The following is a 20,661-nucleotide window of genomic DNA, read 5'->3' as shown; positions in this document are numbered from 1 at the left end:
TGAGCCAAATGCCCCAAATTGTTGGACAAGCAAAATTCACCCAATCATGGCTCAGCTTCAGACAACTGGTGAGCCGTTATTGGTTGTGACTTGAGACCTGACATCAGTGATGTCATTTTCAGTCGACAGCAAGTGATAAAATGGCCACCCCGTGAGATGGACATAAACAGGTGGATTTTCCTTCTTTACTCATAGTCTACAAAGGAAACCTCAATCTGAGTTTCAACTGAAAATATTATTGCAAAACACTTTTTGGGGTTGACTTCCTCTTTAAAAATCACACGTGGAGTTTGAAGTCACATGAAAGCAAATCTCATACGATTTCACCATCGACAGTATTAGCTTTTTTATATTCTTGTGATGCCAACACAGAATGTTACCATAGATGGCACAGAGAAATAAATGTGATGATAAACACACGGTACGTTTCAGAATCTGTATTGTTTTTATTGTATATAAGTATGTTAAAAAAATAAGCTACTTAGTTACTTGAGTATAACAGCAACAAGCAACTATAACAAAATGAACATTTAGGACATAATGAACAAACACATATGTTGAGCTATGCAAGAATACAAAAGTGTGTTAGCAGCCAACAATGACAGCTATGATTCTGAGAGTTGTCAAGTCATGTGAATTAAGCAGTAGAGTGTTAATTAGGATACAGTGACAGTTGTGCAAATGATGCAGAGTCCTCGATCTCCTTAAAGTGTCTGATAGTGTGGAATCGCAATTAAGTGCAGTTGTGCAAATAATGTGGGATGCTGAAGTTACAATAATGAAAATAATAATAATCCTGCTTAAATTAGCAACATTTTGTAACAATTCCGCTATGGAATGTTAAGTCAGCTGAAAATGGCGTAAATGGCAAAAGGGAAGAAGGTATTGGAATGTTTGTTAGTTTTACTGTGCATAATTCGATAGCGCCTACCGAAGGGAAGTAGCTGGAAGAAGTGGCAAATATGTGGACGGTCCAAACAATTTTTTTTTCCTGCTCGTCTCAGTTGATCCAACATGCAAGTCCTCAAAAGTGGGTAGGGCGGTATAGGTGGTCTTGCGAGCGGTCCGAACTGTCAGTTACAATTAGATTTTGTCCTTCTTTGTGGCAGCACCAAACTTGACTCGATCGTTGCTGTATAAAACCGCCGCAACTTGGTATAGTATTGCTAAAAACAACCAAGACAAAGAACTGACATGCTTTCCTTATCATTTGTGACTTCATCTTGTGCCATCAATGAAATATACAGAGACATGGTGGCATCCAGACCGCTTGACCCTGTATCCCATTCACAGCCTCCCAAATATCATGCCTTTGAGCATTACATAGTATAGCTGAATCCTGCGTAGCTTTTCCAATTCAAGCTCCAGCTGTTGTGTGAGTGTCAAATCATTGGGATTCCTGGGATTCTTAAGCAGGCCTTTGGGTGCTATTGCTTTCACATGTGCTACTTGTGCTTTGAAAAGGCTATATGTATGATTTCCTGACTCAGTAGGCTTTATTTGTTCTTGCTTAAACTTGGCCAAAATCATATATAATGTCATCTATCAAATCTATCATCTGTGTCAAATGTCTGAATGCTATTTGTTACTGAAAAATTGCCAGGACAGATTATCTATGATTATATTATTTATCACAGCTTTTTGTTTTAATTTTTTATTAATGTCTGTTGTGGGATTTATTTAAGTTTAAACAGTACATGTAAATTTTAAACATCTTTGTTCCACTGTTCAATGAATTATTCACATACAAAAAAAAAACAAAAAAAAAACTGTGGCCAAAGTGTGAAAATGGCAGAAAAATAACATCACGTTTTTCCTGTAGGTATATAAGTGGTCAGGGGCAAAAGAGTGACGGGAGGGTTCTTGACCCTTGGCCACCCTGTAGCACCGCCTCTGTTGCCTTACCCTGTTATTCAAAATGTATGCAACGTTTTTTTGTTTTTTTTTTAACTCATTAACTCATTATAATGACAATCTCATTTTTTGAGCGAAAAATACAAACATACAGCCATGGTTTACTTTAAGGACATAATTTCAAGTTAAACTGAAAGGAATCTTTGAATTATTTCAAAATAGAGCAATCAAAAATAATTGTGTTTGCTTTCCTTTATATATAACACTATTGGAAGGTAAAATTTGCGGGTTATGCCAGTTGAATCTATTTTTATTATTCAAAGACTAAATATTGACTGTAGCAGATTCTTTTGCAGGGTAGGATAAGTCTCCACTAAATGTCCAAAGATTTACACGACTATGAAAGAAAAAAAAGACCAAAACGTCATTTTTCTCCTAATTTGTATACGCTCAAAAACGTAACTGCTCATTAATAATCATTATAAAATATTGCACTAAAAGTCGTATCAACTTTGAGGGTCCTTGGTCATGTATTACCATGGAGACTTGGGAGCGCATCTCTTGCAGTTGCTGCTGATGAGATTGCAGGCTGCGCATGCGCAAATCTCTTACGCGAGCCCCACGTATACATTGACAGACTCACCGGATGAAAACAGCTGATGTCACCGACACGATGCTACGCGGTCGATGAGGGCAAAAACACGCTGCTGTAAGTTATTCAATGTCCGTCCAAATATGACTCGGAATTATTTTCGTGATGTTTACCTGGTACTCCCGTTGTGTTTGTATTTGGAAAAACTGCCACCTGCTAGCTTGTTCTGTACAGGAAGTTGAGATGGTGCATCCTTCGTACCAGGCCTTGACTTGGTTTTTTTTCTTTTTGCATGCATTTGCTATATTACAATTTGACATGGTTGGGAGACGTTATGAATGGTTTGTACTACACTCCTTGGTCTCTGATATGATATTTGTGTTATGCTCGGCTTGTTTTTAATGCGATCTGGTGCTTTAGCGCTAGCGCGTTTCCATAGTAACCTTGGCTGTCATGGTGTCATTCATCTCAGTATGGATGCGCGTTTCCTGATTGGACTCCTTGCATGATTGTGTGCAGCGTTTGACAGCAGTCTTATACGTATTAGTTTAAATGTAATATTTGATGATGATGATGATGATGATGATGATGATGATGATGAGTTTATATTTAGTGGTTATCCAAGGATCCTGATTCTCTTATTCTTTTATTTCTCTTGTGTATGTTTGCACCCTTGTGTGTAAGTGATGGGGCGGGTGGCTATGGTTGATTTTAATGAGCGAGAAGCGCTTTGAATTGCCTTTTTAAAACTGCAAAATCACAATATGCAAATTTGATTGATTGACTGAACATGTGTGGGGGTGATAAGAGTTGAAGTCATAACTCAATTTTACTATTTGGCAACATCTGATTACACCATTCAGATTTTTCTTTCATGTGACTAGAGAAAGCTGGAGTCGGGGTGCAAGAATAGTAATCCATTCTGTATATTGCTCCCCTTTTTAAACTGATTGAAATAAAAAATACAAGAGTCAACTATTTCCAAGATCAGGTTGCCATGTGGCATACCCTCCAATTAAAAAAAAAGTAATATTTTTGAGAAGTGTTGTGATTTTAGGAGGCAACCACAGGTGGCAGCGCCCTGATACTAATAAAAAAAATGATTATTTTCTGATTATTACTTATTAGGTACACACAATATCAATCAAAACACAATGTATAAATATGGGCATAAATTGATGACCATATTGATCATTTATCTGTAAATTGGCATAATCCAACATGATACAGTGCTGTGAAAATGTGTCCCCTTCCTAAATTCTGGCTCCATTTTTCAAAAACGTATTTATCATGCTTCCCTGTTCTGATTATTTTATTTGTTTCATTGATGGGTTTAATTAGAATTTTTAAAAGTTGCAAAGCAACAAAATAATCCTGAAAAGTAGAGGTATTGCTAAGTGAAGCTCAGTTATACAATACAAAATGTCACATTTGGAGTCAGTGTGGTGGAGTAAAAAACACGAGAAGTTGAAAAAAATGCTCACCAATAGGATTTTCTGGTAGACACTGTTCCATTAATCACAGTAAGTGGTCCAGGCCCTGAATAGCAAAGTACTAGTTCCACACTAGCACATTTCTATGTTGAACTGTTGGCATTATTATTATTATTGTCATTATTATTGTTATTATTATTAATATTATTAACCAAATGCTGCGTATATTCTTGTGTTTGTTGTTATAAAGAGTTACAAAAGTCGAGAAGTGAAACCTCCACATACTTATCCAGACTTGCAATTAATGTGATTGCATCCTGTCTACGAGGAACATGTCCTCTTTCCCCCAAATGGAAAATTAATTGCAGTTCTCGCCACCGGTCCTCCCACATAATAGCAGTGGTTTTCTTGTCACATCTCTATATATGTTAAGTGCAATAATCAAGACACTCTAATGGTTTCTAAATGTGAGTGCAATTTAAATGGGAACACAAACTTTCAGCTTTCACTTAACAGTCATCATTCCGAGATTTGTTTTGTCTATTTTTTTAGGGATACATGATTGATAAAGTTGATAAATTGTCATAATGCACTGAGTAGCCACAATAGAGATGCTATTGCCGTGTCACAATAATAACATTTCTTATTCTATGTGTATTGTAGGTATATATGTAGCTATCTAATTTTTGCAATCCCTGGTCATCACAAAAACATGGAAGACAAAACAAAACACAATTGTGCAGTTAATGCTTTAGTTGCTTTTTGAACTCACTGCTAGATAAAATATATTTATACCAGCGGGAAGGGGACCGTGGAATTGAACAAGGGCAGTGAAGCAAAGTGTTGCTTTGTCAACCTTCTTTTCCGTCTTTCTCTTGCTCCCCGTCTCTGGACCCTTCTACTTATATAGTACTCACTTTCTCTCCTCCAGACGTGTCCAAACCCTTGGTTCTCTCAAACCTTTCCCCAGACATCAAACCTTGGCTGTCCCTCTGATGAGCTCATTTCTATTCCTATCCATCCTGTTCACTCCAAAACCTCAACATCTTCATTTTTCTGCTTTGCTTCCTGGCGTTTCTTCAGAGCCACTCTCTCCAACCCGTACTTCACCATTGTCTTATGAACTTTCCCCTTCATCCTAGCAGAGATTGTTCTATCACCCAACACCCTTGATGTGACACTTTTCTCCACTCATTTCAACCTGCTTGGATCAATATCCTCAATAGAATAGAACCCGTATGCGCCACTGTGCCCTACTTTATCGTATTTCATGGAATATGGAATTGTGTTTCATGTCAATGGATTAAATTGTTATCTATATTGTCTTCCCATATCTCTTTCTCCAGCAAATCGTGAAGTCTCTTGCTTTTTTGCTCTCTCTGGTTGGTCCCTCCACCTTTCTGTGCCCTGGGGATGAACGCACCAATGAGGAGCCTCACAGTGAGTCCCCCGCCCCACCTTGCCTTATCGTCTGCCCCGTCTTCCTCCTCCACATGCGGTCACCCATTCACAGAGCGTGTCGCATATATGCCTTGATGTCAGATGTGGTGGGCATTTCTGTCTCTCTGAGCGTAATGTAGATGTGGGTATAGTGTAAATGTACGCCATACAAGCCATGATGTTGACTAACTGTTGTGTGTTATTTGCAGGGTATGCCTGATCGCATGTTATGTGCAGTGCTGGAGCAATTTCAGCTTTACTTTTCCCTTTGGTATGTGCGCTTTGTCTCCATTCAGAGTGTCATTTCCTCTTCTTCTGTTCATATGCTCATACAGCCTGTACACACCTTTTTCACTTTGTGCAGCGGATCTAAAAAGTGAACACAACTTTTTCTATCCACTGTACACACACGTGCACACACAAACGCTCAATTAAGAAGACTCACACTTGCTTGAACTGCTTGATGAGGATCATATGTGATCTCACGCGGTAAGTTGCTGGACATGTTCCAGTGTGAATACACTTGTCCTGTGTGCCATGTGTGCTTTGCATCATGTGTTGATCATGTTGAGGAAGACAACTCTGTTCTGGCAGTTCAAGTCCGGCAACAACATCATAATATTTCCTGAAATCATGATGTGTGTTAATATAGATCCTGATATATATGGATGGATGATTTGAGTGAATTATCATTATTTTATATAGTTATTTACCTACAGAAATAATAAATATATTATTGAACATTATCACTGAAATTCATTGAGGGAAAACCAGCCACCTCTATGAAAACTGACAAATGGCTCACATCTAATAGACACCAAATACATGCAGTTGAGTCAATAAATGCCCCAGGGTACTTTTAAGCGAAATACTCGACACAATAATAAATGTCAGAGTCCTTTGTATTCTTGTCAAACAGAGTCCTTTATATTCGACTGTTGTAATATTTGAATATATACCGTACTTGTATGCATTTATGCACTGGTTAAGATTAAATGCACACTTATGATGATACAGCTCTTGTATTGAAACTCATTAGATTATGAAGTTTAATTCAACATTAAGATAACACTTGAGGACTTAAAGAACTACAATGTACCCTAACATCTTCTACATCTTTTAATAATTTCAGGTTAACCTGAACTGCACATAATTCTGACCAGACTTGAATGCAGATACAGAATGTTGTGGTTTCCTTGGTGTAGCTTTGGTCACCATATGATGATCTAACTGCTCCCTTTGTCAGATCCACTCTCTGTATAGCACGGCAAGCCCCAGCATGCTTAAGAGGAAACAAAGCTCCAGGGTTGAGACCCAGCCCATGACTGACTTTGGGCCTGACGAGACCCTGGCAGACAGTGCGGACATCTTCTGGATCAACAAACCAGTAAGTGTATATTTATTAACTTACTTATTAACTTATTTACTCTAGTGAAACACATTCTTTTATGTGACCCGAACTGATTTCCATGTTGTTGTAATATGAAAATATGGTGTTAAACTCAAGGCCCGGGGGCCAGATACGCACCACCACATCATTTTACGTGGCCCGCAAAGACAAATTGTGCATCAAATTCGTGTTATTACTAGAATTGCAAATTTTCTTCATTTTTAATAATATATTGTTTTGCTTAACAAAGCAAAGAAAGTACTACGCAAACTGTCTCTCAACTTTCTGTAGTGGGTACACTCCCTGCTGAGAGCCTCCTCCATCGGCAGCGTCATCTCAGCATGCATGAACACCCCCATGACATTTGAGCACTACCCGCCCCTCCAGTATGTGACCTTCACCCTGGATACGCTACTCATTTTCCTCTACTCGGCTGAGATGATCGCCAAGATGCACATCAGAGGAATCCTCAAGGTAGTCACCAACACTACGACATTCATTTCACCTAACTAATAGTTTTCTTCAAAGTTAGTCAGTCTTCAAAGTGTGGATATATTGAAAGAGTAGTCGGAGATGCACACCACTTTTCACCACAAGCTTAGAGAGTGGACGCAAATGAGTTACAGACTGTGTTTGTGTGTTTTGCCTTAGGCGTGATGGCTAGCTACGGCCCTGGACTAAGCACATCACATTGATCATCACACTTCATACGTACACTGGAGTAATATGCTTTAGTTTGGTGCAAAGATCGCCTCACACAATCTTCTCAGATGGGTTTTGAGAAACTCACCACAGCTGCTGTGCTACCTAAGACCTGGCCACTTGTGAACTCTCTTGGGAGAACACTGTGTGATTTTGCCATCGAATTTTTGCAGCATCGCTCAAAAATGGCCCTATCTTTGTGAGGACTTGTGGAAACAGATGTGATAAACTTTACTGTTATAAAGGAGCCAGAAAAGGTTCAACAGACGCAGTACGGAAGGGACAGCTGGCTGCTGTATAATATGTGGACAGCTAACTTGGCATGTTAAGCATAACGAAGAGGGAGGCGGACGAAGACACACTTTGCTTTACAAATGGCATTAGAACCTTACTAAATCCTTCTTTCATTGTAAAAAATCATTCGTGTCTTTGAAACTTGACTTAATGTGACCCCAGTGATTTACTTTATACTGGAATATGTGATTGTATGAAGAAACAAGCCAATTTCATGCTTTTGTTTGTTATGGTGTTTATCTGACACTTGCTATTTTGTAGTCTTTCCTCATCATTCTCTCCTACGACATCCATTGTCCCCTTGACATTTCACTTTGTTTATACCTCAGGGCTTTTGTCATTTTCCTTGGCTTATCATGTCGAAAACAAGTTGCTTCTCATTTCTTCACTCGGGCGGAATGCTGAAAATTAGAAGATTTACACATATAGGACCATATCTACCTGTTGACATATCCTACTGTTTTTTTCTTTTTTTTTTTGGCTCTCGCTCACGGCAACACATCATTTCCTGTGGAAAGGGCAGATGGCATGACAGACTTTGCTGTCGATGTGTTACAAGCCACTAGTACGCCATCTGACTGAAAACTAAACTACATTGTTAGATGTGTGGCGTAATGCGTCTGGGAGAAATAATGAACAACTAAATGAGTAAAAAGCTCTGTAAATCACAATTTATGATACTGAAAATATACTCGGAATAGTTGAATCAAACAGTGAAGTTTGAGGCTTTCATTACTCTATAAGGGATCCACATACTGATAATAGCATTTTCAGCCAAAACTAATGAGAGGTTGTCATTAATAGTGGCAACGTAAGATGGCTGCCCTCTCTGGCTTTAGCTGCGAGGTGCCAGTTGGTGATACAGTCGCATGGTGATGGTGGCCATTTAGTATAAAATTATATAAATGTGCTTCTTATGCTGCATTCCAGAAAAGCGGGAAGTCGTTTGTTTGTTGATGTTGCGTTGATGCTGCATGGGCTGAGGTGTTAATTGCTGCATAACAAGCTCCTGGCTGTTCTTTATAATAGAGGTTGTAGAGGTTGTACTACGTCTATGATTGTGTGTGCATATGTGAGACAGAGAGTGAGGTACAGAGGAAAGCTGTGGGCTGAATCTCGTCATTAAAAGTGTTACCTTCTTCTTTCTGGAGTGTTAACTGTTGATTTGTTCCATTGCCATTTCCTCCTCTCTGCACAGGGGGATAACTCCTATGCGAAAGATCGCTGGTGCATGTTTGATGGATTCATGGTGGTTTTCATCTGGGTGTCCCTGGCGTTGCAGGTATATTGCGACATTTGCTATTTTTACTGCGCTTGTATGTTTTTATGCCGCCTCAAATTTGCTTAGACAGCTTTACTTAAGGCATGTTTCAACCATCCATTTCTCTTTGTTTTGAGATGTTTGAGATAGCACAGCTCGTGGATCAGATGTCTCCATGGGGGATGCTGAGAATCCCCAGAGCGCTCATTATGATTCGGGCCTTCAGGATCTACTTCCGCTTTGAGCTTCCTCGCTCCCGCATCACTAACATTCTTAAGTACAACGAAGCATTTTATTCTTACCAAAATGTATTGTGCATAAAGAACTCGGCCACTAAAATTGTTTGTCTACATTCTTGTTGTCGGCAGGCGTTCTGGGGAACAGATCTGGAGTGTATCTATCTTCCTGCTGTTTTTTCTCTTGCTTTATGGAATTCTGGGTGTGCAGATGTTTGGAACATTCAACCATCACTGTGTTACCAATGACACTGAGAAAGGGTAATTAACACGTAACTTAAACAGTAAACATTGTATTCTGATTAATATTGCATTTTTGGAATCAAGCAGCAAAATCCTTCAGTTTATATCCATCTGATGGGGCGGCCTTTTTATCATTTACTCTCAACTGAAAATGACATCATGGTGCCTAAGGAGCTCAGTTTGTGAACAAATTTAGACAAATATTCCTGACAAAATAAAACTGTTCGAGTTTCAAATATACATCTTTTGAACTTATAATAAAATACACTTTTACTTTTCCCACTGTGGAGAAATTCTAGACTATAGCTTGCTATTTACAGTATATTTTGGAAATATAAGGTCTTAAGTATGAGACGTTTATCCTGTAAATATGTCCTACGATTCAGTTATCCTTGTTGTTTTCACCTACCGTCCAATTTAAAAAAAACATCCTCTACAGTAGTTGTGATCAGCATCTTCGCAATGGCACGGAACAACAGTCCAATATCCGTTGAGCCTCATTATGCTGCACTACCATTTAATTCAAATTAAAGTACAATTAATTACAGCATGATTAAAATGACATTGGTCATAATGAGGATGCATGTACAACTCCACAGAGATGTGGAATCAGGTAGGCGTAACGCTCCTCCAAGTATTCTATATTGTATTTACAATTAGCACCAAGTGCTAAAATTAATTGCACGTCTTACACCCTTTGAATGAAGCTTTTTTTTTTTGCATATGCACCCTCGAGACACATTGACCGTTACATGCATGAGAGAAACTCCATGACCCTCACATTTACACTTTGGATACCAATTTGCCGATCAAAAAGCAGAGTGTCTTTTGTGATCCCCGTGTTACCTCACCAAATCCAAAGTGTGCTTTAAAATATGTCAGAGAGAACAGATGTGTCTTATCTTTTCAGTGCTACATGTCCTTGACCCAAAGTCAAAAGCTCTGCAGCTTTGCACACACATGGAATATGATGGAAATTGGGAATAATATAGCAGGGGAGACGGATATGAGATGAATAGGGTGTCGGATCTGTTAACAAAAGGAGGATCTTGTGGATGTCAGGATTTCACCTGCTATTTCACTTCATGTCATGAATTGCACACAAAGGTATTATTATAGGCTTATTTAAAACATAAAAAAAACTGGTGAACCTCCATCTAAACGATTTTCTTCCACATAGGAAATAAAGTAAATTGAGTTAGCCTGTTCCAGAGTCACTGTTGCTATCATAAAACTTGATGAACGCTACAGTCATTCAGAAGGAAGTTGTACATTAACAGCTAAATTGTGAAAAAGAGCAAACTATTATTGACACTAGAAAAAAAGTAAATTTAATCACTCTTGAATTAGTCACATAGTGTGTTTGCCTCTTCCAATTTTATTACATGCTTAACTGTCACACAAGTATAAAAATATATATTCCGCATTTACAATGAATCAGAGGTTGTATTTCAGTCAAACATGTTCACAGTAAATCATAAAATTCAGTGTCCATTAAGCTTCTTGTCAAATTCAGTGCAGCTGTTGTGCATTTGCAGTAACTCTCATAAATTTGAGGTTTTCATGGGCCACGAAAAACTGGATGTCAGTTAATTTCAAACACATTTTGTCTCATGCTCAAATGTACGACCTTAGTAATGTTCCAAATTTGAGGTGCCAATTTACTCAAAAGCCAAAATTCTTCAGAAAATGATGATCAAGACAGTAAAATACAATACAACTTGGAAATGTAGAAAAAAACCCTGGTATGGCACCTCTGGGGGTCCAAGCATATTTCAAGGGTGGCCAGTGCCCCCACAGCCCCTCCTCTAGCTTCACCTCTACAAAGTTGTCTAATCATTGTGAAAAACTCCAACCATAAGCAGTTATATATATTTTTCATTTGTTTAGCAATGTGACGTGGAATAGCTTGGTCATCCCAGACACCCACTGCTCCCCTCATGGTGAAGGCTACCAGTGTCCTTTCGGTTTCAAGTGTAAGGACCTGGAAGAAATGGGTCTCAGCAGGCAGGAACTTGGCTACAGTGGCTTCAATGAACTGGGTAAAGTCATCTTCTTTTATTTATATTTTATATATATATATATATGTATATATATATGTATATATATTTTTTTTTGTTTTGTTTTTTGTTTTTTTTGTTTTTTTTTGTTCTCATAACCATATATTTGTCTGTTTTTTTTGTTTGTTTTTTTAGGAACGAGCATCTTTACTGTGTACGAGGCTGCTTCTCAGGAGGGTTGGGTGTTCCTCATGTACCGAGCAATTGACAGTTTCCCTCACTGGCGCTCTTACTTCTATTTTATCACTCTAATTTTCTTCCTGGCATGGCTTGTGAAGGTTAGGGGCTTTTGTATATTTCTTTTCTCTAGTCTGGCAATGAACCTTCATTTGCTTCGGATTGTACTAAGTTAACAAATGTTTTTTTTTGTTCTTGAACAGAATGTGTTCATTGCTGTCATCATTGAGACCTTTGCTGAAATCAGAGTTCAATTTCAGCAGATGTGGGGGTCCAGGAGTAGCACCACATCCACAGCGACGACGCAGGTATAGTGATTGGAACAAATTTAACTTTTGTCATCGTGACTTATTTGGGTGGGAATATCCCTGTGCTGCAGATGTTTCACGAAGATACTGCCGGGGGATGGCAGCTTGTAGCCGTAGATGTCAACAAACCACATGGCCGAGCACCTGCCTGCCTTCAGGTGAACCCGCTAATGCAATTTATTAGCTGCTGATGCTTAAAAGCACACTTGCATATTTAAGACAGAAATGGAATACATTGGCATATTTTATGTTTTATTGCTTTTCCTTCTGATGAAACAATAGCAATTTAATACCCATTTTATTCCATTATGCTGCTATTGTACATATACTGAGCAAAATATACATAGGAAATTTGCAACCCAAGTATTCATATCAAAAGAATCGTTTTTTTTTTTTGGCTCCTGCAAAAACAAATCAGTTTTTTAATGGACTATTCACATTGTTTTATTTTATTAATAGCTAGGCAAAGAAAAAAAATCACTTAAAACAATATGTTTAATTGTTATATATGCCTAATGTACAGGAAGTTACTACGATTCAGTATCTTCTAACACCACTTGTATATGATGGATCGGTGACAACTATCGCTGTCACGGTATCGTTATCGTCTGCAATATTTCACAATTATATCCTGCCGTGAGTTCATCTTGATCTGGAATCCTCATCCTTAACATGTACCTCTTCTTAGTCCCATAGAACATTACTTTAGCAGCAATGTGCTTTTTACTAAGAACATTTTTGTATTTTGATAGAACTGAGAATTCCACAATATCCACCAGCAGAAAAGTGTAATTTGGAATTAAGTGAGTGAAATTCAAAAGACATGTAGATTTGCACTGCTATAGCCATGAATGACTTTTAAAAGACGTCTGCACAAGATAGCACGCTGCAGTTAGCCTTGTGGTCAGCGTGATCCAAACGGCAGTGCTTTTGAGATAAGCTGAACACAGCTTGCAGCTGGACCTCTGTTGATAGCACCATAGGGCAAAAGTCTGGCTTCACGCTGAGAGAGTGCCAATAGACTGTGCGGCAATGAGCGAGGTGGTGAGTGTCAATACACAAATGGGTGAGGAAGGAATTTAAAAAATAGAGAAATGTGGAGAGAAAATATAGTGTGTGGAATATGCAGTTTGTCCCCTCCAGAGCACCATCATCACTTGGAGGGAGGATTTAGATAGGGATAACCAGAGGGATAAACACGGCTGACTTCCCTCTGAGCCTTCTGCTCCATTAAATGGATCACTCGGAGCAATGCGCTCTCAAGAGAATTTAGTGGGAAATCCTACAAAAAGTGAAGCTCTCTATTCAAATGGTCCTTTTTTCAGCATCGTTGCGCCTATGTAGGCTTCTTGTAGATTCCCCTTGCAGCAATGCACTTTAGAACAATGGCAAGTCATAATGCAAAACACTTCAGAAATAAGAGAGATATTCTGTGCTTGTTATACTCCGGTTGAACACCTGAGGTTAAACACAATACTCCCCATGACAATGTTTTGTTTAAAATTGAAACCAAAGAAAATAATGGAAGGTGAATTAATCTTTTCTAGGATTGATTTGTCACCATCATTAAACCACTATTTAGTGTACAGGCAATGTTTGACGTAATGTTTTATCATTCTGAATGATCACATCTTTAAAAAACTGTTACAACTGTAAAATTAAAGATTTAGTTTTAATAGTAAAAGAAAAAAAACATTATTATAAAATGTTATACAAAACAATAGTCACATTATAATCCGTGTTCAAGTTAGGTGCTTTAGTTTGGAGGGCAAAATAGACATAGCACCCAGTTGGGAAGATTCACCGATATGCATCGGAAAATCGATACGACCTGTAAGATGCACTTGCATCGTATCGCACTGGATCGCATTGTTTTAAAATAAATTGTACTGTATTTCACCGTATCGCAGGAGATGGGAGAATCGTATCGCATCTTATCATTGGCAATTCCATGAATCGTGAACGCATCGAATCGTTGGCTGTGTATCGTATCGCTTTGATGGTGAAGATTCCCATCCCTAATAGTACCCTCTCATAAAACCAGTCTGTTGTGATTTTTCGATAAATGGGGGATATCTCAAATCTTGGTCAAATGCTATCTAGCGCTTAGCTTTGACACCTATAATTAAAAGCAATGAAGCGTGCTGAGCAGACAGATAGACTTGGAACTTGGAAGTCTTGACTGAATGGCACTTGTGTTCCGCTTGTGTTCTGCTCTGCCTGTCTCCTGAGTAATTGACCATCAAATGATGAGAATGTTTCGATGCTGGCAGATGGGTCTTACCCACATTGACACTCAAAGCCACCAGAGTTTCTAATGTGAAGATGCAGGCCTTTCCACTTGTAGACATTGCTTATCCCATTTGATGATGTACGTGTGTGTGTGTGTGTGTGTGTGTGTGTGTGTGTGTGTGTGTGTGTGTGTGTGTGTGTGTGCGTGCATGCGTGTGCTTGACTTGTTGAGAGGGCAGCAGCAGTTGGAGATAACATGGAATTGATTGACCACCTGCTCTTTTTGGAGGCAGCAGGAAGTTCTCTCTTGAGGGGTGACAAAGCCAAATAATCTCAATGTGTTTATCTTCCGTTCTCAGTTGTTTGTCAAGAACCTGAATATTTATACAAATATAGTCTTTAATAAATATCACATTTAAGAAGTGTTCAAGTTTAGAAAACAATTCTCGAACGTAATCGGTTCCAGGATGCGTCAAAGCTCTGATTTGTTTGATTTTTAAGTAGTTTCGGCAAACAATAGAAACTAAAATCCATACTAGGTATTCTGTTCCAATAAGAAGACCTTCCAAGAATTAGCTTTCAATATCAAGCGTGTAGGATTTAATAAATTAATTTGATGAAAACTTAATTTAATTTATGGGCAAGTAACATTTTAACATTCACAACTGTCCAAGTGTAGATTTGCTTGAAAGAATTTGCTTTCAATATTAAGTATGTAGTATTTAATTAATGAATTTAATGAAACCTTAATTTAATTTATGGGCAAGTAACATTTTAACATTCAGAACTGTCCAAATGTGGAATGAAAGCCTCTTCTGCACTATATAAAACTTAACTAAAGCTTCAGATTTGCTGAATACAACTCATTATGGTAATATCTTGCATGACATCCATAATTATCCGATTTTTTATTTTTTTCCAGAAATATGGATAAGCTCTTTTGAAGCCCATTTTTAATTTCCCCACCATGTATTTACAGTTTATGATCCCACTACTTAATTTCCATACTTTTCTTGAAGACCACGGTTTAATTCACACTGGTGGCCTGATAAGATGAGGTTAATAAAGTGTCCCGGTCTACTAATTATCCCCCGATGCTCCATTATGTCATAATTACAATGGCACATTGATTGGTTCACATGAGCAGAAATAAACATACTACAGGTGTTTAAATGGTGATTGAAATGTTGAAATAATTGTTTAAGAAGTACTTTAACAGTAATTATTGTCATGGTGATGTACCATAAATTAGTTTTGTTCTTCACTTGCAACATCATTAGTTAGCAATGAGCTCATTTTGATTTTGTAGATTGCCATGTGCCAATGAGGTATTGTTTGAAATCATCATTGAGACAAGGTATATAAAGATGATGAATGAGGAAATGAATCCCTGTGTTATCAAGTGTGACAATGGGAGAAAAAAAATACATTAGAACATAGCTGGGTGATGTTTTCTTTGTAACAGGACACAAAACCTGCCGGAAATGAACAAGGAGTAATAAAGTCGGAGTGATTATAAATGAGACTGTTTATTCGATCCAGACTCTAATCAGCCACGCCATACTGTATATATATCCAAGTTTGAAGAGCAAGACAGGAAAAGGAGACAGAGTTGGCTAAGCAAAGCGGATATTATTGAGACCCCAAGGTCGGGCTGTTGTTTGCGCCTGCTTTTATTGCTGGCCAACCCAGCAGAGGTTTTTACATGCACCACAATCCTTGATGTAATTTGGATTTTATACCATGTTCACAACCTTCTGTAATAATTTAATAAGCAAATCAAGAGCTGTACTAAAAATGCATTATTTGACCAAGACTTTCATTGACACGGTGGCTACCTTTACATGAATGCATTTATTTGGATTAAAAATCCTCATCCCAATAAGAATGCTTTACATACACACATCATTCGGAAAATTCTGATCGGATCAAGCCCATTCTGATCAAGTTCTTATTCCGAATGAGAGGGGTGGTAGGCCACGCTGGTCATTTTTTTGGGGGGTCTTTTTCCTTATGCTTACTTGTTCACCCAATTGGTTGAATATCAATCAAAAATTCCAATGTGTTTTCTAAAAATTGTTTTTGTTCTCTTTTTCTACAAATATTGTAAATTGACTCAAGCCATTATACTACGTGGCCGACAATAGCAACTACTAGTTAATAGTGTCAATTAAAATATCAAAAATATATAAATTATATAATTGCAGGCTATATGAACAAAACAAAAGTCTTCAATTAAATTTGATTTTTTTCTGTTAAATCAAGACTGGACTGCACTTCTTCAAACTGAGTGTCTCGATTTTCTTTTTGCGTTTTTTGGCAACATGAGAGGATCATGACAAGACAACATTTAGAGAGAGGTTTTGCTATCCCATAATAGCAACCATACTTCATACATTAGTATTTGATCATAAATTGCACCCATAGTCACTCACTAAGCTGTATTCTAATACCCAGCAAATTAATACCTCGCATATAGCGACAATCATAACAGAGCAGTGTTATCTTTAGAAAGGCAGCCTTTTTCATGCTGTATATTGGATCCTATTATATTTGGTGAGGTGTATCTAATCGAGTCTCTGAGTGGGTGATTGAAACGATAGATCAGTTGAAGCTGTGCTGAGTCACTTTAAGGAAATGTGTCGCAGATTTTTGGTTAGCTATCGTCAGGTGGCTTCAGGCTACACGTGTCACACTTGTCTAGAAACGAGGCAGAAAAGAGCATTTGTTCTTTTTGGCTATGTGAGTGAACAGACGGAGCAGGAGGAAGAAGCAATCAGTCTGTATAAGCCTGCATCTGCGGTCGAAGCCGCGAGAAATGTTCCAGGTATTACATATAAATCCTCTAGATGATTCCATTATTAACAGTAAATTACATCAGGACACATTATTTGAACACAACTCTGTTATGTTGTAGGATCCCACTTTCTGCTTCACTGAGAAGACAGCTGCTGGAAGAGTGACTTAAAGCATTCATTGTTGAATGATTGCTAAGCAGGCGAACTCAATCCACTCTTAAACAAATGCCTTAATAACCGTGTCGGTTCTAGGATCAATTTTTTTTTTTTTAATTTTTAAAAACATTTCTCCTGAGCAACTGTGATGTCATTTTCAGTCAACAGCTGAATGGCCGACCCCTGAGACGGATAAAAAAACAAGGTGTATTTTGTCTGTTTATTCATATTTCACAAGCAAAACATTAATCAGAACACTGTGTTTTTGGTTAGTTGTGCTGCAATCAACATTACGATTTAGAAAATTTGGGGGTTGACTTCCCCTTTAAATTAAGTGCAATGCACGACATACCTACTGCACATGTTCAATACTATTTGGTGAGGTGCGCCACATTTTGCCAGTTAATAGAAGAAGATAAAGAGTGATGTAGGGATAATATAAGAAAGTTGTCCTTTGAGCTGGGTGTGCAGACATCCCACCACTTTAATAAAGGTTGCGATTGCACATTGCTCTTCAGCGACGACTCCCAGGTTGCCTTAGTGGGGTGATTTTCCAAAGCTGACAGACTATAACCTGAGTCAGTACTATAAGAAGTGTTTGATGCACTCAAGCGGGACCTTTCTGTTCCCTGTCAGTCCTCTTCTATCTCCTCTTTGGCCTTTTGCACACACGCATGCACACACGCACACATTCATTTCAGCCACAGAACCCATGGGTGAGAGCATCTGGCTCTCTGGAAATGTCAAACTGTTTTGTCATGTCCAATCTCAGTCAGGCTAACCTGTGTGTGAGTCTATATATTTTGCAACATTTGTGACATAAGTATTAAAAATGGCGCATTTAACAAGATGATGGGCATTAAAAACTAGCTGAGTGATGCAAATTACAGCTGTGCAGATTTTTCATTAGCTAGCTCAAACATCTTACAGCCCAGAGCTTTGGAAGCTTCTTTTGACAGCTATAATTTTTGAACATGATAAGTATATCATCAAAACACACCATACATTTGATTAGTACCACATTTGTTCAAATGTCTATGTAGACCTTTCCCAAATGTACAATATATTATAAATTGGCTCAACATACAATTCGGCACCTGCAGAATCACCTATTTGCAGATTTAAAAAAGAAAGTCTGAGTGCGAAGTTCAGCTTCCCATAAATGGCCCACCCTCCCCTAAAAAAAACATTGTGAAGTTTGTAATGGCTTGAAGGGCTGTTATGGCAGGCCACTGAGGGTAATTGTCCAACATGTGGCTATAAAACATATTTTTCGTGCGTTACACATTTTAAATGGTCATGCAAGAAAACATGGATGATATATTAACAAGTGAAAACTGTCAACAACTTGGAAATGCGAGTTTGTCATTCGATCAGTGTTTCTGTTGTGTAGGTGGCTTGGTGGCAGTAGTCCCATTCCCTTGGCCCAATTTGGTCTCCCTAAACATCTCATCTTCCTCTCGTCTTTCACTTGTTTCAAGTGGTCTGTATTTTTTATAGGGTGAACCATTTCACCCACTCTCAAGCTGTTCCCCCTGTTGTCACACACAAAGTCCAGCCAAGGTCGTGATCACATCTGTTAAATTGTCAAACCAACACACAGACAGTTTAGCCCTTTTGTAGAAACAAGTGTTGTGTTTGCGTGTGTGCATGCTTGTGTGTGTTCCCTCCATCACTTTTTATTTGTGTCCTGATTGTCTCCATCTTGCGTTGTTGTAGGCGTTCAATTCCACGGCGCGTCCCACGAGAAATAACGCACAGTGATTGCCCCTTTCTCCTCTTGTTTCCGTCGGTGTGAATACACACTGATTTTGTTGTCTGGTTCGATGTTGTGTTCACAAAAGCCTCCTGATTGCTTTGAGTTTTTATGCAGTCTTCCTGCTGGTTTGCCCATTTTCCTATATTGTATACATCATATGGATGGAAATATGGAATATGTAAATATGTGCATTATATATTTTTGCCATTGTTTTGCATGGAAGCCAAAACTTCAATGGAAAGCATATGGAAATAACATTTCTCGCAATTTGCACGTCTTTGTTTCCACAGCAACTGATGCGCTCGTCTGTGTTCCACATGTTCATATTGAGTATGGTTGCAGTTGATGTGATCGTTGCTGCGAGCAATTATTACAAAGGCGAGAACCACCGCAGGCACTATGATGAGTTTTACCTGGCAGAGGTAAGTTTTTTTTTTTTTTTAAATCAGTTTTTAAATCATATTTTGTTTTTATTTTCATATTGATTAATTTGGGGACTGATGTTTTAGATACAGTAATGAAAAAATAAATAAAGACTCCAATAAATCTAAGTTGACGTTTTTACATAGGGAATAAAATCTAACATCTGTGTTTGTTGAATTCTAGGTGGCCTTTACTGTTCTGTTTGACCTGGAAGCTCTTCTGAAGATATGGTGTTTGGGCTTTACCGGCTATTTTAGCTCCTCCCTGCATAAATTTGAATTGTTGTTGGTGGTGGGCACCACTCTGCATATATACCCAGATCTCTACCACTCCCAGTTCACCTATTTTCAGGTTAGACTTCATATCCAACAAACTATCGTGTTTCAAAATATCTTAAGGATACAGTATTCAATAAACATGCAAGCCGTTTTGTGACCTCACTTAAGCCACTCTAACATTTGTCCCTAGTGTTGCACCAAATACCGAGCCAAGACTATTTTTTTTTGTACCATGATAAAGAACTGAGCTTTGGAGTAATGCAGCAAACCTCGACTCAGGATGTCGTGAATCAGTGTGGAGGATGCTTTGAAGATCTTGTGAATTCAACTTACCTTCCTTTGACGAAGCAGAATCTGGGTTCAGCGAACCCTGGGAATTCAATAACAAAAATGGTTAAAACGCTTCCTAGGGGTGAGGCCATGGGGATGGAAGAGATAATATTATTAATAATAATAATAACAAATAGAATTCCTTTTTTTTAAGTCATTTTTTCAAAAGCATCCACCGTCTCCCTAAGGTCCTGGATGTTGTGGGGCTGTTCTGAAGCACAATATCTCATTTTGCTGAGTTCTGTGTAAAAGACAGGATCAATGAAAGATTTTATATTATATCTCAGATGCACCAATTTTGTTTTATCTCAGCATCAGAGACTTTACTTTGTAAAGCAACAATTTTCCTCCCTTTTACCATGTTGATCCTCTGTCTGAATGGTACCTACTTGGAGTGGGGATAACAGTCAACCTGTCAATTATCCACCTTATTATAGAAGAGAATCAGTGCCATGTCACAGGCTGCACACTGAATGTTTCTTGGAACCATTGTGTGGTTGTCAGGAACCACTGTGTGCTTTTACGCAGCTAATTTCCAGCCTACAGCCTTCGTCAACAACGAAAGGACTATTGCAATTTGCTTAAACCTTTGACCTTGCCTTGTGTGCCGACAATGAAAAGGTGGTGGACAATTGGAAGTGGGGGCGGAATGAAGCTCTTCTTGATGGGTCTTTAATGAACCCTGACTATACAAC

The 20,661-nt window shown here is 38.4% G+C and overlaps 1 protein-coding gene across 1 annotated transcript in view; it reads left to right on the top strand.

Annotated features, from left to right (window-relative positions):
* Positions 1–2,472: 2,472 nt before the first annotated feature.
* The window catches only part of nalcn (sodium leak channel, non-selective), a 45,428-nt gene continuing 27,239 nt past the window's right edge, over positions 2,473–20,661 (top strand). The window contains exons 1-14 of the mRNA XM_085920169.1: positions 2,473–2,563; positions 5,226–5,319; positions 5,529–5,590; positions 6,566–6,706; positions 7,001–7,183; positions 8,904–8,987; positions 9,104–9,243; positions 9,335–9,463; positions 11,336–11,487; positions 11,641–11,783; positions 11,886–11,990; positions 12,062–12,148; positions 19,226–19,357; positions 19,542–19,709. Of these exons, the coding sequence (XP_085776295.1) occupies positions 5,549–5,590; positions 6,566–6,706; positions 7,001–7,183; positions 8,904–8,987; positions 9,104–9,243; positions 9,335–9,463; positions 11,336–11,487; positions 11,641–11,783; positions 11,886–11,990; positions 12,062–12,148; positions 19,226–19,357; positions 19,542–19,709 (1,506 nt within the window). The 5' untranslated portion in view covers positions 2,473–2,563; positions 5,226–5,319; positions 5,529–5,548. The remainder of the gene's footprint in view (positions 2,564–5,225; positions 5,320–5,528; positions 5,591–6,565; positions 6,707–7,000; positions 7,184–8,903; positions 8,988–9,103; positions 9,244–9,334; positions 9,464–11,335; positions 11,488–11,640; positions 11,784–11,885; positions 11,991–12,061; positions 12,149–19,225; positions 19,358–19,541; positions 19,710–20,661) is intronic.

The sequence above is a fragment of the Syngnathus leptorhynchus genome, chromosome 9 (genome assembly GCF_054491065.1).
Source record: "Syngnathus leptorhynchus isolate UIUO chromosome 9, UIUO_Slep, whole genome shotgun sequence".
Lineage (NCBI taxonomy): Eukaryota > Metazoa > Chordata > Actinopteri > Syngnathiformes > Syngnathidae > Syngnathus > Syngnathus leptorhynchus.
This window is presented reverse-complemented; position numbering and strand designations above follow the sequence as displayed.